This window comes from Musa acuminata, chromosome BXJ3-3 (genome assembly GCF_036884655.1).
Source record: "Musa acuminata AAA Group cultivar baxijiao chromosome BXJ3-3, Cavendish_Baxijiao_AAA, whole genome shotgun sequence".
In the NCBI taxonomy this organism is placed as follows: domain Eukaryota; kingdom Viridiplantae; phylum Streptophyta; class Magnoliopsida; order Zingiberales; family Musaceae; genus Musa; species Musa acuminata.
This window is the reverse complement of record NC_088351.1, coordinates 37,391,964-37,408,880: the sequence shown is the minus strand read 5'-3', so window position 1 is coordinate 37,408,880 and position 16,917 is coordinate 37,391,964. Positions and strand designations below refer to the sequence as shown.

General features: G+C 37.7%; 1 protein-coding gene across 1 annotated transcript; it reads right to left on the bottom strand.

Moving 5' to 3' along the window:
* Positions 1–626: 626 nt before the first annotated feature.
* LOC135634015 (disease resistance protein RGA2-like) lies at positions 627–4,789 on the bottom strand. Its single transcript, XM_065144136.1, has 2 exons — positions 1,447–4,789; positions 627–1,351 (listed from the first exon to the last, which is right to left on the bottom strand). The coding sequence occupies exon 1, from the start codon at positions 4,640–4,642 to the stop codon at positions 1,448–1,450; it is 3,195 nt and encodes a 1,064-aa protein (XP_065000208.1). The 5' UTR covers positions 4,643–4,789; the 3' UTR covers positions 627–1,351; position 1,447.
* Between the last annotated feature and the right edge of the window lie 12,128 nt (positions 4,790–16,917).

Genomic DNA, 16,917 nt, shown 5'->3' with positions numbered 1-16,917 from the left:
GGAAGAAAAATCACATTGCACTTTTATCTTGCTGTTCTTATTAACTGATTCTGTTGTCATTTCTGAAATTGCAACAAAATATCAAGAGGTATGCTATATTCAGGAAGTTATCTTAAGATGCCAAGAAAATTTGAAGCCAGATCTGCTTATGCATAGTTTAAATTGTTTTAGATTATGTCATTATGATACAGCTTGTTACCTGCATTTATGATTTTGTAGACCTGAGAACAAAAATAAGAAGAATCAAGATCTTGACTTAATACAATCATTGTGGTGTCCATTTAGCGGGAAGGTTTAATTAAATGATTATTACTAAGAAGAGGGAATTAATAAGTAGAAACTAGACATAATACAAGTTATTATTATGCCAACTTAAGGTACACTCTCATATATGCAAATGTGCAGAACTTGGATGCAAACAGTTCATGTATTTGGAGGAACCTACAGCTCATGTCAATAAGTTAGCAAAGATCTGTGGCAACTGTTTCATGAACAGTTCAAGGTTTTAATGTATCAAGCAAATGCCAACAAGAAGTTCACTGTAACAAGGTTTAGATACAAAGTTACAGTCATTCTTGTCTAAGTCTTCTAAATTCTTGCACTTGGATGAATGTATTCAACTCCATTTCCTTGTATTCTCTAGGAAAAAGTGCTGACCCAACTCATCGTTTTTATCAAAGATATGATTCTTTCTATATATCTTAGCATGCATGAAATGTGCAGTCATATAAGACAGAGACACCTTGTACAAGAACTAACAAAAAAGATGGCCAGGACAAAACATTCTGATCTAGGCAAAGATCAGTTTGCAACTCAGATTCATAGAACACTCCAAACCACTCCAGAGCCTTCAGAGTGTAAAGACAGGCTCCTTTGTTGAGAGTTCATTGCAAAGGATGAGTGCTTCACCTGCTTGGCTCTACTCAGCAATGGAGGTACCTAACAAAGCTTGAAGAGTCGGTGATACCATCAGGGTTGCAAATGTGGCCCGTGGGGGATCATTTTGGGAGTTCTTGTGAATGAACAGAATGATCAGAAGAACAAATCAGAAAACTACTTCTTTGTCTAGTACAGCTACATCAGATATTTGACAGGCTCACAGGTCTGCATCTTAGCACTACAATAATTCCACAACACATGATCTCTATGTTCCTCAATATATATAGTTTCATCGCCATAATATACAGAAAGCCAAAATAGTTTCATCACCATATCATGGGAATGCAGCATGAATCGCAACCAACCTCTCGATCTGCATTTCCGCTCAAACGTCTCGGACTTTCCATGGTCAGCTCCATTTGCAATGATCATATTAGACATGACTGCCAATTATATCGTGATTGATGTCGATCTCCGTGCCATAAGCAGGAAAAGATGATTGTGAGTTGCCACTCCAAAACCAGAAGACGTTAGATGGTCGAGATGTGAGCATGAAAGGTAAGTTACCTCAAAGCTCATTGATGTCTTCTTCTTCTTCAGCAGCAGTAGCATTATCATCGACTAGGTTTGTCTCGAAGGTGCCGGAATGCTTGATGTAGTTTATATAATTGCCTCGGTCATCTTTGATGGAAAAATTAGGAAAGTGTTTGATCATGGGCCAGTATGCGCCATTTTGGAGGCATCTGCGGAGGAGTTGGGTGGATCCCCGCACGTCCAGTTCCTGGAGCGTAGTGAATGATTGTTGCGCCAACCACTCTGGTAAATGATTGTTGCGAAGCCCAAACGGTCCCAGATTCAAGACCTCCAGTGCAGGGAGATCAGCAACAATCTCCAGATCTGATTCACCAATGATACTCATATATTTTACACAAGGGAAACCTCTGATGGACTTGAGAGCACCCACATCCTTCAGATACAATGTGGTTAAGCAGGTTGCCTGTCGGATCAGGCCTTCCGGTAGAGACTTCAATTTGGGGCAACGTATGAGGACCAATTTGTCGAGGCGACGCATAGCAAAACCTTCCGCTACCCAATCCCACACTTCCATGTTTGTCATATTCCAGAGTTCCAGCTCCCTTAGTTTCGGAAACAACGAAGGAGGAGGAGGAGGAGAAGAAGAAGAAGGGCGCTTTGAATTCCGTTCACGTTCATGACCAGTAGCAGCAGCAGCTTCACACCCAAAAAATTCCGGTCCGATGGTGGTCACTGCATGTGCACCTTGTATTTCAAGAAACTCCAAACTGGGGAGCTTTCCTAGCGGCGGAAGCAGTGGCCAATGATCGCAGTTAGTTAGTTCCAAGCGGCTTATGTTTGGAAGAAGCGAACTGATGCTTGCAGACGCCATCCAGCTGGGGTACCGGAGGCCGAAGAAATTCTCTAACCCGAGATAAACAACAGATGATGGTGGATGAAGTGCCACATCGAACACCTTCTCGATTCTTTCAATCTGTTCCTCCGTGTGACCATCGGATGTCGGTCTGTCTGAGCAATGTAAATGTAGATTCTTCAGTTTTTGTTTACCCTTTAAGACGCTCGTATCTCTTCCCGGTTCAGCTTCCAGCCACGCCCTCTCCAACCTGTGAATGGAGAGGTCTCTGAGCTCCTGGAGGCCGCATAATGCTTCCAATGGGCACGTACCATTAGCCGTGTTCATCACGAATCCTCCGAGTTCATTGAGGTGCTTCAACCTTCCTATTCCACATGGAAAGCTCTCCAAGTGTGTATATCCACAATCGAGTGTCCTTAGATTGACTAACCTATCCATACCCTGGGGGATCTGTGTCAACTGTCTACATCCTAAAAGGATCAAAAACTGCAAATTCGTCAGATTGCATATGCTTTCTGGAAGCTTCTTTATATCGGTATAAGACACATTCAAGTATCTCAAGTGTATCAAATTTCCGATATAGTGCGGTAGAATATCAATTATTCTGTGAAAAAGATTGCCTGTAAAATGGAGTACTCTAAGTCGCACGAGGTTCTTCAAGCAATCATCTATATCCTTCACATGGACCACTGCTATCTCCACCAACAATGTCCTCACCGACTCATGCTGCTTGGTCAAACTGACGATATGCTGGATGTCCGTGGTTTCAGTGGCCACAATCGACAACCGACGCAGCTTCATCGAGGCGGCACCACTTCTCCACTCGTTTTGCACGTCACTAATGAACAAGCTCTCATCTCTCGATAGGAAATGGCCGAGCGATCGCAGCAGGTCATGCATCTTGAAATACTCATAGTAGTCGTCCTGACTGTAACGTTGCCATTGTAGAAGGCTCCTATGAAGCAGCTCTCTGTAATATTGCTCCCCTGTTTCCTCCAAGCTGACATCTCCTCGTGCTTCGACAAACCCCTCGGCTATCCATAATCTGATGATGTCAGACCTGACAAACACATGGTCTTCGGGGAACAAGGCACAGTAGAGAAAGCATTGCTTGAGATGGGACGGCAAGTCTTGGTAGCTCAGATTCAGTGCTCCGTGCACACCTTCGGGAAGCCCGGTCCGTGACCATGCGGCGCTGCGGAGAACTTCCTCCCACGCACTTCTGTTGAGTCCTCTGGAGCAGAGGACCCCTCCGATGGTCTTGATGGCCAGGGGAAGCCGTCCGCATTTCTCAACAATCTTCATGCCTGTGTCCTTGAGATCTTGGGCATCCCTTTCCTCCTCTGCATTCATCGTCGCCTTCTTGCACAGGAGGGACCAGCCATCCTCCGGAGGCAGCAGCTTCATCTCATGGACGTGGGCCGCCTTCATTTGCCTCGCGATCCCTGCGTTTCTGGTGGTCACCAGCACCCTGCTGCCTGCTGCTCCTCCCTGCAAAGGTTTGCGGAGCAAGTCGTCCCAGATCCGAGCATCCCAAACATCATCCAACACCAGCAAGAACTTGTTCCCTCTCAGGAGATCCTCCACCAAGGGCTCCAGCAGACTCCTGCTCTGTTCTCTATTATATTTTCCACCAGCACCTTCGATGATATTTCCGAGTAGATCCGTCTCGCTGAACTCTTGGGACACGCACACCCAGATGGTGGTGCGGAAGCTGGCTTTGATTTTACCATCATTGAACACCTTCTGAGCGAGGGTGGTCTTTCCGATGCCGCCGATCCCCACAATTGCCAGCACCACCACGTTCTTACTCGGATCTTGCTTTGTCAGCTGCTCCACCAGTGCCTCGGCGTCCTCCTCCAGTCGCTCGCCAACCATGTCAGACTCCATCACCGGGGAAGTTATGCGACTAACTCGAGGAACCACCCTTGGTTCCGCCGCAGACACATGGAGTTGCAACTTGGACCTTCGGGCCGAGATCTCTTCCAGCCGATCGTTGAGAACCTTGATTTTGACGCCCACCTCATGTCTGAACTTGACCTCGCGAAAGCAAGCAAAGATGGGAAATCCGCACGAGGTGGACGGCTTCGGATCGGACTCACGAGGAGTCCACTTCTCGGCCTCCATGCGGCACTCGTCGAGGACGTCGTCGGCGTCGTACATGACATCCTTCAGCTCCATCAGCCAGTCGTTGACGGCCTCGTCCTCGATCCGCCGCTTCTCGGCGTCGCGAAGGACAGACTGGATGTTGCGGAGAGTGCGTTGGAGCTTTTGGATCTCCCCGGGGACGCCCAACAGCAAGTCCACCTCCTCTTTAGCCATGTCCATCAACGTACGGACCAGCCCGGAGATGAAGGAATCAAGCACAACGGCCATCTTTGATCACAGAGTGGGAGTGGGAGTGGGAGTAGTGTACCTCTCTCTTCTAAGTCTTTGTGTCAGCCAAGACAAAGGTTTATACCTTCATAAACTATATATTTTTTTTCTAAAAGAAAACTTAAAAAACTTAATTACTAAAATTGATATATCAACGAAAGATATATCCAAATCCAAAAGATAAAAATTCCTCCAAAAATTAAAGAATTTATTGGCTCTAATACCTAACAACATTTAAAATTCTTCATAGAGGGAGGAAAAGATTATTTATTTATAATATTTACTATCCTCATAATCCAAGTATAATCCTTTCAAGATAACTTTTAAGTCACAATAATTATTATCTGCTTTCTAAATATACTTACAACTCAAAAAAATAACCAAACCATCCGAAGCCAATACCACTATTACATTTATGATTCTAAGAAATATTACAATTTAATTTGATCCAATCGAAAGCTAATTTTTCTCATTTAACCAAGCAAAATTAATGACTAATGTTTCTTATGGATTTGATTGACTTCTGATAAATATGTAAAATCATTTAAAAAAAATAAAAATTATTATATTATTAAAAATAACATCGTTAAGAACCCCCGAGAGCAATAAAATAAGAAGCCTCAAAATTAAAATCGAAGACCATGTGGTGACCGAGAATCAAAAAGATTAAAAATCTTATTCTTGCACAGAAATCAAAAAGTCAACTAAACAGCACAACGAATCAATGCATGTTCAAGAAATTTTAAATTAATATTAAAAAAAAATACTACTGTACTCACAAATCTCCAAACCGATCAACGGTGACCAGCAACTGTAGCACTGGCAAAACATGCATAAAGTAGGAGCGTCTCTTTTGAATTCAAACCCTACTTTGATTGTACCGACGCACGTCTTTCAATGTATTACTACAAAATAATAGTAATAATAATAATAATAATAATAAAGTTAGTGTCATCTTCCGTTGCACAATAATCGAACAATAAGATTTTATACCAATTAAAGACTATGACATTAAGATAAAACAAGTTGGTTCTGATGCTAATAACGAAAGCAGGAGAAGGACAAAGGGATGAGTGAATGATTGAGATGTGGAGGGAGTAAAAGATTTTCTCACTTGCCATCGCAAAGAAGTGGTTTCACACTTGGTAGGACTAACATACACCCATATAAAAATTTTCAAGTATAAGATTTTATATATACATCAAGTTTTGTCAAACTGATCAAAATTTCAAACTAAGTTAAATCAAATAATATGACAGATACAAATAAGATCACTAATAGATAATCTGTCACAGACTTAGCTGGTTTTGCCTAAGTCGTGTGGCACCCTTGCGTGTCCGTCCGCAAAGGTCAGCCTCCTCGAAGCCTCCCAATGTCCCTTAGGACCAACAAAAGAGAGAACGGGTTAGAGAGAACGCCTCAACCGGGATCCACAAGCAAACATCTCCGAAAAACACTTCATAAACAATGCAAATTACAAACAGACTTTACAAGCTCTGAACAATGGCACAACAAAGGGTAAAATGGTCCATTACAGATCGAAAAATCTCTCGCACGTGTCCACATGACACAACCTTTGTTTACAAGCCTAAAAAGGCCACCAACCCAACTAAAATGCGACTATTAAGCCTTCGATCGCCCCTCTACATGTTGTATAAGGCATGAACATACCAAAAGACACGGACTACAAAATCACTAGTGGTTAGTATAAGATGGGTACCACTTATTGTACTATACAAGTTTTATAATGAATAATTTTTAAAAATAAAAAAATAATTTAGAGTGGATAGTGATTATAACCTCGATCGTCAATACATCAAATTGTAAGCCTCAATACACATCAATAACATGTCTAAAAATTTTCTCTACTTTAATTAGTAATTGGATGCTCTAAAATATTCTAGAAATACAAGGATGAACTAAAGAAGCTTACATGGACATGCTTCAGCCATTTGTGAAGATCTACATATGTCAAGAATTTTAAATATTTTTAAATTATTATTTTATAAATAGTATAGCTTGGTTCCGATAAAATCTTTGTACTCTTATCTATAATTTATTTTTCTCCTTTTTCACAATCTTTTTTTTTCCTCCTCTCTTTAAATATCAACGGTGATATAAAATGACGAAGAAAAAAAAAAATAAGACCTGAATATCGAAGAAAAAAGATTGAGAAATATTTTTTGATATTTATTATAATAAGTTGATATTTTTAAGGTCATGTGTATTATGTAATAATCCAGAAAACACTACCTTCTTAATTTATTATATTAATCGAGAAGATATTATCTTTACAAATGGCCTAGTATATATATATATATATATATATATATATATTTGTGTGTGTGTGTATATATGTGTATATATGTATATATATAATTTTGTTTAATCTCAAAAATTAAATAACGTTTGACTATTAGTTGTAACTCTAAATTACATTCATATCCTTTCAAGACTTGGAATGATTAATAAAATTAAATATCTTTTAGTATTTATATATTTGTTTAATTTTTATTAATTATTTTTAATTATAATTAATCATGATTAAAAGTTTATTGACTTTTCTAATTTTAGATGCAGCATTTTTTTATCCTTATAAAACAAAAAAAAAAATCTTACAGATATGTCAATAAAATTAATCTCCCCTAAATTAACCATCAAATATAATACTATTGAAATTTTAATTGACAAAATATCCATGTAAAATATATTACAAATATATGCCTTTTAAAATAATATATATGATAATAAAATAAATGATAGTGATACATTCTATATTAACACTAATTTATCAGAAAATTCTCCTAGATATGGATCATCTTTCGTTCATATATATCAATAGAATATAGATTCATACGTAGTATAACACCTTTCAAAGTTTTCTATGTTAATGCTTGTGGATAATCATTATATTTCCCCCAAGCAAAGCTTGCTGGTGTAATCTGAAAGCATTAATCTATTAATGATTGATATGATAGCTTGTTTATTGTCATCATAATGATTAAACTTAGCATGTATTAAAGTGATTTGGCAAGTTGTGAATGAAAAATATTTTAAATTTTCATTTTGTCAAACATTCAAAGTTAAGCTTTAACCACATGCTAAGAGCATTGGAAGGAGATTTATCAGTTTATGTTCAGAAATGGTTGCTCAATTCATCATTAAGTACAATTATGTGCTATCGATGCAAGCATGACATTGATACCGCCAGATGCATTACGATCGGATTAAACCGAGATTTAATTAGCCTTGATATGAACTACCTAAAACTACACAACTCTTACTTAGTCGAAATCTAGAATCTAAAAGGCTCTTTTCAATTTTTTAATTACCTTTCGCATAAAGCATGCATAAAAATGGAAGAAAAATCACATTGCACTTTTATCTTGCTGTTCTTATTAACTGGTTCTGATGTCATTTCTGAAATTGCAACAAAATATCAAGAGGTATGCTATATTCAGGAAATGATCTTAAGATGCTAAGCAAATTTGAAGCCACATCTGCTTATGATTAGTTTAAATTGTTTTATATTATGTCATTATGATACGGCTTGCTACCTGCATTTATGATTTTGTAGACCTGAAAACAAAAATAAGAAGAATCAAGATCTCGACTTAATACAATCATTGTGGTGTCCATTTAGCGGGAAGGTTTAGTTAAATGATTATACTAAGAAGAGGGAATTAATCAGTAGAAACTAGACATAATACAAGTTATTATCATGCCAACTTTAGTTACACTCTCATATATGCAAATGTGCAGAACTTGGATGCAAACAGTTCATGTATTTGGAGGAACCTACAGCTCATGTCAATAAGTTAGTAAAGATCTGTGGCAACTGTTTCATACACAGTTCAAGGTTTTAATGTATCAAGCAAATGCCAACAAGAAGTTCATTGTAACAAGGTTTAGATACAAAGTTACAGTCATTCTTGTCTAAGTGTTCTAAATTCTTGCACTTGGATGAATGTATTCAACTCCATTTCCTTGTATTCTCTAGGAAAAAGTGCTGACTCAACTCATTGTTTTTATCGAAGATATGATTCTTTCTATATATCTTAGCATGCATGAAATGTGCAGTCATATAAGACAGAAACACCTTGTACAAGAACTAACAAAAAAGATGGCCAGGACAAAACATTATGATCTAGGCAAAGATCAGTTTGCAACTTAGATTCATACAACACTCCAAACCATATTAGACATTAACTGCCAATTACATCGTGAATGATGTCGATCTCCCTGCCATAAGCAGGAAGAGATAATTGTGAGTTGCCACTCCAAAACCAGAAGACGTTAGATGGTGGAGACGTGAGCATGAAAGGTAAGTTACCTCAAAGCTCTGGTAAATGATTGTATGGAAAGAAAAACCCGCCCAACTTCAAGAATTCCAGTGCAGGGAGATCAGTAACAATCTCCAGATCTGATTCACCACTTATACTCAGTTCTTTCACAGAAGGGAAACCTCTGATGGACTTGAGAACACACACATTGGCCAGATCCAATGTGGTTAAGCAGGTTGCCTGTCGGATCAGGCCTTCCGGTAGAGACTTCAACTTGGGGCAATTTACGAGGACCAATTTGTCGAGGCGACGCGTAGCAAAACCTTCCGCAACCCAATCCCACACTTCCATGTTAGTCATATTCCAGAGTTCCAGCTGCCTTGGTTTCGGAAACAACGTAGGAGAAGAAGAAGAAGAAGAAGAAGAAGGGCGCTTTGAATTCCGTTCCCGTTCATGACCAGTAGCAGCAGCTTCACACCCAAAAAATTCAGGCCCGATGGTGGTCACTGCACGTGCACCTAGAAACTCCAAACTGGGGAGCTTCGCTAGCGGTGGAAGCAGTGGCCAATGATCGCAGTTAATTAGCTCCAAGCGGCTTATCTTTCGAAGAAGCGAACTGATGCTTGCAGACGCCATCCAGCTGGGGTACCGGAGAAGGAAAAATTTCAGTAACCTGAGCGTTAACAACAGATGATGGTGGGTGAAGTGCCACATCCAACACCTTTCTATTCCATATGGAAAGCTCTCCAGCCGTGTACTTGAGATCTCGGGCATCCCTTTCCTCCTCTGCATTCATCGTCGCCTTTTTGCACAGGAGCGACCAGCCATCCTTGGAGGCAGCAGCTTCATCTCGTGGACGTGGGCCTCCTTCATTTGCCTCAGACACATGGAGTTGCAGCTTGGACCTTCATTAGGTGGACGAACAATACAAAGTAGGAGTGTGTTTTATATTCAAATCCAACTTTGATTGTCCCGAAGTGATTTAGAGTGGATACTGATCATAACCTCGATTGATATAGTGGCAATACACCGAATTGTAAAGCTCGCAACACATCAGTAACATACATGTCTGAAAATTTTTCCTACTTTAATTAGTATTTGGATGCTCTAAAATATTCTAGAAATATTAGGATGAGCTCAAGAAGCTCGACATGCCTCAACCTCAATTGCGAAGATCTACATATGTCAAGAATTTTAAATATTTCTAAATTATTTCTTTATAAATAGATGTATATATTCTTAATTTATAGCTTGGTTCAAATAAAATCTTTTTACTCCTACCTATAATTTTTTTTTCATATTCTTTTTCTTCTTTTCCTCCTCTTCCTCCTCCTTTTAATTGTCAAAAGTGATGTAAAATGATGAAAAAAAGATCAATGATGAAACAAAACGAACTGAATATCGAAGAAAAAGAGATGATAAATAATTTTTTAGTTTATTATAATATGTTGATATTTTTAAGGTTATGTATTTTATGTAATAATCCAAAAAACACCACCTTCTTCATTTATTATATTAACCCAAAAAATATCATATTTTGTGTCTTTACAAATTGCCTGGATACACGGGTGGTGAGGAGAGTTGACAATAGCAGTGTACACAAGCATGTGAGAAAGAAAAAAAGAAATCTATAAAAGTAAAAATGAAATTATATATATAAACATATATATATATATATACATATATATATATGTATATATATATATACATGTATATATATGAATATATATGTATATATATATATATATGAATATATGTATATATATACATATATATATATATATATATATGTATATGTATATATATATATACAATATATATATGTATATATATATATAATATATATATATATATATTGTATATATATAATATATATACATATAGAGGATTTAAAACGACGTTCGTACGATAAAGACGGTTTCGGTAAGAAAGCCCATTTGAAAATTACTTTAACTTAGGATCAAGCGAGATGTAGTTAAAGTAAAGATATAGAGGCAGTTTGCAGTTAAGATAGAGAATAGAATGTAAGTGCAAACTGAAATACGACGTTCGTACGGTAAAAATGATCTCTGAAAGCCGATTCGGAAATTACTTTAACTTAAGATCAAGTGAAGTGCAGTTAAAGTAAAGCTGTGGAGGCAGTTTGTAGTTTAATATAGAGAACAGAATGTAAATGCAAACCGAGATTTAGAGTGGTTCGGTCAATCTTGACCTACATCCATTTTTGGCTTCCTCCTTCCTTCAACAGGCGAAGGCCAACCACCCTTTTACAGCTTCACTCCTTTTCATGGGCTTAGGAGATAACCCTTATAGAATTTTCACTCCTCTCTTGAATGATCAAAACTTGAAAAAAGAGGAAAAACTTTTAGCTTTTACAACACTTTTGAGCTCTAAAAATCACATAGTAAGATCCAAATTTTGGTCTACTTTCGGTGCCCTTTCATTGCTGAAAGGGTGGGTTATATATAGGCCCCAAACATATTTGAATTTCGAGCTTAAAACTGTCATCTCCTGAAATTTCGAGGTCTGGCGGTTCCACCGCCTGGCAGAGCTCGGAGACTGAGCCTCTAGGCGATGTCACCTCCTGACTGGGGCAGTTCCACCACTTGGCAGAGCTTGGAGACCGAGCTCTTGGGCGATGCCACCTCCTTACAGGGGCGGTTCCACCGCTTGGCAGAGCTTAGAGACCGAGCTCTTGGGCGATGCCACCTCCGAATAGGGGCGGTTCCACCGCTTGGCAGAGCTCGGAGATTGAGCCTCTAGGCGGTGCCACCGCTTGACAGGGGCGGTTCCATCGCCTGGCAGAGCTCGGAGAATGAGCTCCTAGGCGGTGCCACTGCCCAGCTTTCCTAGGAGATTGAGCTCCTGGGCGGTGCCACTGCTGGCCAGGAAATCTGGGTCCGAACGGGCTGATCCATTCGGCCCAATCTGGGTCTTTCAAGAACCCAATTGCCCCAAGATTAAGTTAATGAGTTCGTCTCCCATTTCTAACTTAATCATCATGTTAACCAGGATATTTCTAAGACATTTATTGCAACTTGCTCCGGTGCCTCAATCGCTTCTTCCGACGAGCTTCCGATGGAAGTATATATCCATACATACATACATATATATATATAATCTCAAAAATTAAATATTTTTTAGTATTTATATATTTGTTTAATTTTTCTTAATTAATGTTAATTATAATTAATCATGATTAAAAGTTTATTGACTTTTCTAATTTTAGATGCAGCATTTTTTTATCCTTATAAAACAAAAAAAAATCCTATAGATATGTCAATATAATTAATCTCCCCTAAATTAACCAAAAGATATAATATTGTTGCAATTTTAATTGACATCAATATCCATGTAAAATATATTACAAATATATGCCTTTTAAAATAATATTTATTAAAATCAAATAAATGATAGTGATACAAGGTATTTTAGATATTAATCCATTCTATATTAACACTAATTTATGAGAAAATTTTCTTAGATATAGATTATCAAGCTACTTTGATAATCGTTAGATATCATTGAGGAAGTTAAAGATATTGTATTATAGAGAAGTGGCTGTTAGGATCGAGAGCACTAAGAGGGGGGGGGGGGGGGGGGGGGGGGTGAATTAGTGCAGCGGAAATCTTACAGCGATTTTCAAAAACGAAAGCTGCATTCGTCCGATAAAAAACGATTTCGATATAAAAGCAGAATCACAGTGCAGTTTGCGTCTAAGCGCAGTTTGCGTCTAAACTCAGTTTTACGTCCAAACGCAGTTTTACGTCTAAACGCAGTTTTACGTCTAAACGCAGTTTTACGTCTAAACGCAGTTTTACGTCTAAACGCAGTTTTGCGTCTAAACGCAGTTTTACGTCTAAACGTAATTTTACGTCTAAATGTAGTTTTGCGTCTAAAAGCAGTTTTGAACCTTGAAAAGCGTTTTACGTAGAAAGCAATTTGCAGTTATAAATGGAATCCGAATGTAAGCGTAAACTGCAGTGTGAAGATCGTACGAAAACACGATTTACGTTTGAATGCAGATTCTGAAAGATCAGAGCTTAGAAACTCGTTCGTAAAGGCGCAGAGGGCAGTAGCAATGTAGGAGGTTTGCAGTAATGATAAAGTGCTCAACGTAAAAGCAAACCAGAGATTTAGAGTGGTTCGGTCAGTCTTGACCTACTCCACTTTTGGCTTCCTCCTCCGACGAGGTCACCGACGTCAACTAGCTGCCTTCCTTCAATGGGCGAAGGCTAACTGCCCTTTTACAGTTTCTCTCCTTTTGACAGGCTCAGGAGACAACCTTTACAGATCCTTTCTCTCCTCTCTTTACAACTCAAGACTTGAAGAACAGAAGGAGGAGAACTTTAGGACTTTACACAAATTTGAGCTCTTAGAATCACTGAAAAGATCAAGAATTCGGTGTGGATCTGTATCTTTTCAGTGCTGAATGGGTGGTGTATTTATAGGCCCCATCCCAGTTCAAATTTGGAGCTCAAAACGATCAAATCCCAGAATTCCGGGATCAGGCGGTTGCACCTCTTGACTGGAGAGGTTGCACCGCCTGGCAGAGCTCGGAGACTGAGCCCAGGCGGTTGCACCTCTCTGTCAGAGGCGGTTGCACCGCCTGAGTCTGGCTCGAAGACAGAGCCCCCGGCGGTGCCACCTCTTGACTGAGGCGGTTGCACCGCTTTGCCAGAGCTCGAAGACCGAGCTCAGGCGGTGCTACCTCTCTGTCAGGGCGGTTCCACCGCCCAGTCTAGCTCGAAGACTGAGCTCTGGGCGGTTGCACCGCCCAGTCTCGCAGCCCTGGCGGTTGCACCTCCTGGCCTAGGCGGTTGCACCGCCTGGTGCAATCAGGGTCCGAATGGTTCGCTCCATTCGGCCCAATTTGAATCTTTTCAGGGGCCCAATTGCCCCAAGATTAAGCTAATGGGATCACCTCCCATTTTCAAGCTTAATCATCGTGCTAACTACGATTAACTCTAAGACAACTTCTGCAGCTTTGCTCCGATGCGTCAATCGCTTCTTCCGGCGAGTTTCCGGTGAACTTCCGTCGATCATCCGATAAACCCTCGGTGATCCTTCTGCGGACATCCGGCATACTCCTGGACTTTGCGACGATCCACTTGGCGAGTTCCGACGAGCTTCGCTTGGCAAGCTTCTGGACTTCTCGGATCTGTTCTCGCTGAACCTCCGACGACCGTCCGAACTTCCGTCGAACTCTCGAACTCCCAACGTGATCATGATCTTGACTCCGGCGCAACACCTGCTGCTTGTCTTACTCTCATCGTAGTTAATCCTGCACACTTATCTCAACACATAGATTAGATAACAAATGACAATTGACTTCATCATCAAAATCCGAGATTCAACAGTGGCATGTTATTTTTGTAAAGCTATGTTCACTTGGTCTTAGAAAAAACAGCATATCGTTGCTCGATCAAGTTGTGAAGTAGAATATATAGCAGTATCTTCTTGTGTTTATCATACAATTTAATTAATAAGATTACTCAAAAAACTTTATATGTTACAGGAGAAGTTAATCAAGATTTTTGCTGAGAACAAATTAGCTATTGCCTTAGCTAAGAATTCAATCTACCATGAAAGATCTAAGCATATCGATATAAGATTTTATTTTATAAGAGATCATATCAAAAATAAAAAGTTGAGCTACATCATGTCAAGACATGTGAACAAGTGATCGATATACTTATAAAACCTCTAAAATTTGAAATATTTCAATAACTTCGAAAGAAACTTGGCATTGTAAAGAGGTTAATTGAATCGAAAGAAAGGTTCATTGCATCAAGAGAGAGATTCATTACATCAAGAGGGAAAATGGATTAAACTTGTTAGATGGATCAATTTTGAAAGAAACTTAATAGTTAGATGGATCAAGTTTAAGGGGGGAGAATGTTGGAATTAAATTTGTTCATACATCGTAAAAAGGTTAATTTAATCAAAAGAAATGTTCATTGCATCAAGAGAGAGATTCAATGCATCAGAGGAAAAATGGATTAAACTTGTTAGATGGATCAACTTCGAAAGAAACTTAGTATGTTAGATGGATCAAGTTTAAGGGGGAAAAATATTGGAATTAAACTTGTTCATGCATCGTAAAGAGGTTAATTTAATTAAAAGAAATGTTCATTGCATCGAGAAAGAGAGATTCAATGCATCAAGAGGAAAAATGGATTAAACTTGTTAGATGGATCAACTTCGAAAGAAACTTACTATGTTAGATGGATCAAGTTTAACGGGAGAAAATGTTAGAATTAAACTTGTTCATGCATCGTAAAGAGGTTATTTTTTAGTATTTATATATTTGTTTAATTTTTCTTAATTAATGTTAATTATAAGTAATCATGATTAAAAGTTTATTGACTTTTCTAATTTTAGATGCAGCATTTTTTTATACTTATAAAACAAAAAAAAAATCCTATAGATATGGCAATATAATTAATCTCCCCTAAATTAACCATTAGATATAATATTGTTGAAATTTTAATTGACATCAATATCCATGTAAAATATATTACAAATGTATGCCTTTTAAAATAATATTTATGATAATCAAATAAATGATAGTGATACAAGGTATTTTAGATAGTAATACATTCTATATTAACACTAATTTATGAGAAAAATTTCTTAGATATAGATTATCAAGCTACTTAGATGATAATCGCTAGATATCATTGAGGAAGTTAAAGATATTGTATTCTAGAGAAGTAGCATGTTATTTTTGTTAAGCTATATTCACTCGGTCTTAAAAAAGACAGTATATCGTTGCTCGATCAAGTTGTGAAGTAGAATATATAACAGTTTCTTCTTATGTTTATCATACAATTTAATTAATAAGATTACTTAAAAAACTTTATATGTCTCATGAGAAGTTAATTAAGATTTATATTGAGAACAAATCAACTATTGCCTTAGCCAAAAATTCAATCTAGTATGAAAGATTTAAACATATCGACATAGATTTTATTTTATAAGAGATCATATCAAAAATAAAAAGTTGAGCTACATTATGTCAAGACATGTGAACAAGTTGTAGATATACTTACAAAACCTCTCAAATTTGAAATATTTCAACAATTTCGAAAGAAACTTAGCATGTTAGATGAAACAAGTTTAAGGGGGGAGAATATTGGAATTAAACTTGTTCATGCATTATAAAGAGGTTAATTGAATCAAAAGAAATGTTCATTGAATCAAGAGAAAGATTCATTGCATCAAGAGGAAAAATAGATTAAACTTGTTAGATGGATCAACTTTGAAAGAAACATAGCAGTTAGATGGATCAAGTTTAAGGGGGGAGAATATTGGAATTAAACTTGTTCATACATCGTAAAGAGGTTAATTTAATCAAAAGAAATGTTCATTGTATCAAGAGAGAGATTCAATATATCAAGAGGAAAAATGGATTAAACTTATTAGATGGATCAACTTCAAAACAAACTTAGTATGTTAGATGGATCAAGTTTAAGGGGGGAAAATGTTGGAATTAAACTTGTTCATGCATAGTAAAGAGGTTCATTTAATCAAAAGAAATGTTCATTGCATCAAGAGAGAGAGATTCAATGCATCAAGAGGAAAAATGGATTAAACTTGTTAGATAGATCAACTTCGAAAGAAACTTAGTATGTTAGATGCATCAAGTTTAATGGGGGAAAATGTTAGAATTAAACTTGTTCATGCATCGTAAAGTGGTTAATTTAATCAAAAGAAATGTTCATTGTAGATTCATTGCATTAAGAGGAAAAATGGATTAAATGATTATGGAAATGATAAGTCAAATTGACTATTGATTCTAGAAAAAAATTATTATTTATTTTGAATATAATTAATGTAACGTATCTTTAGAGACTATATAAACCTCGTATGTTGCTCATCAAACACACAAAGTTTTTTAAATTGTAATGAGTTTTTAAGAGAAATATAGAAGGTTTAAGCTTATCCTATTCTTCTCTATCTGATAACTCAATCCCTTTTTCTTATCAA

Bases quoted from the DNA above. Each gene is read 5' to 3' on its own strand.
- LOC135634015 (XM_065144136.1), bottom strand. From the start codon at position 4,642: ATGGCCGTTGTGCTTGATTCCTTCATCTCCGGGCTGGTCCGTACGTTG.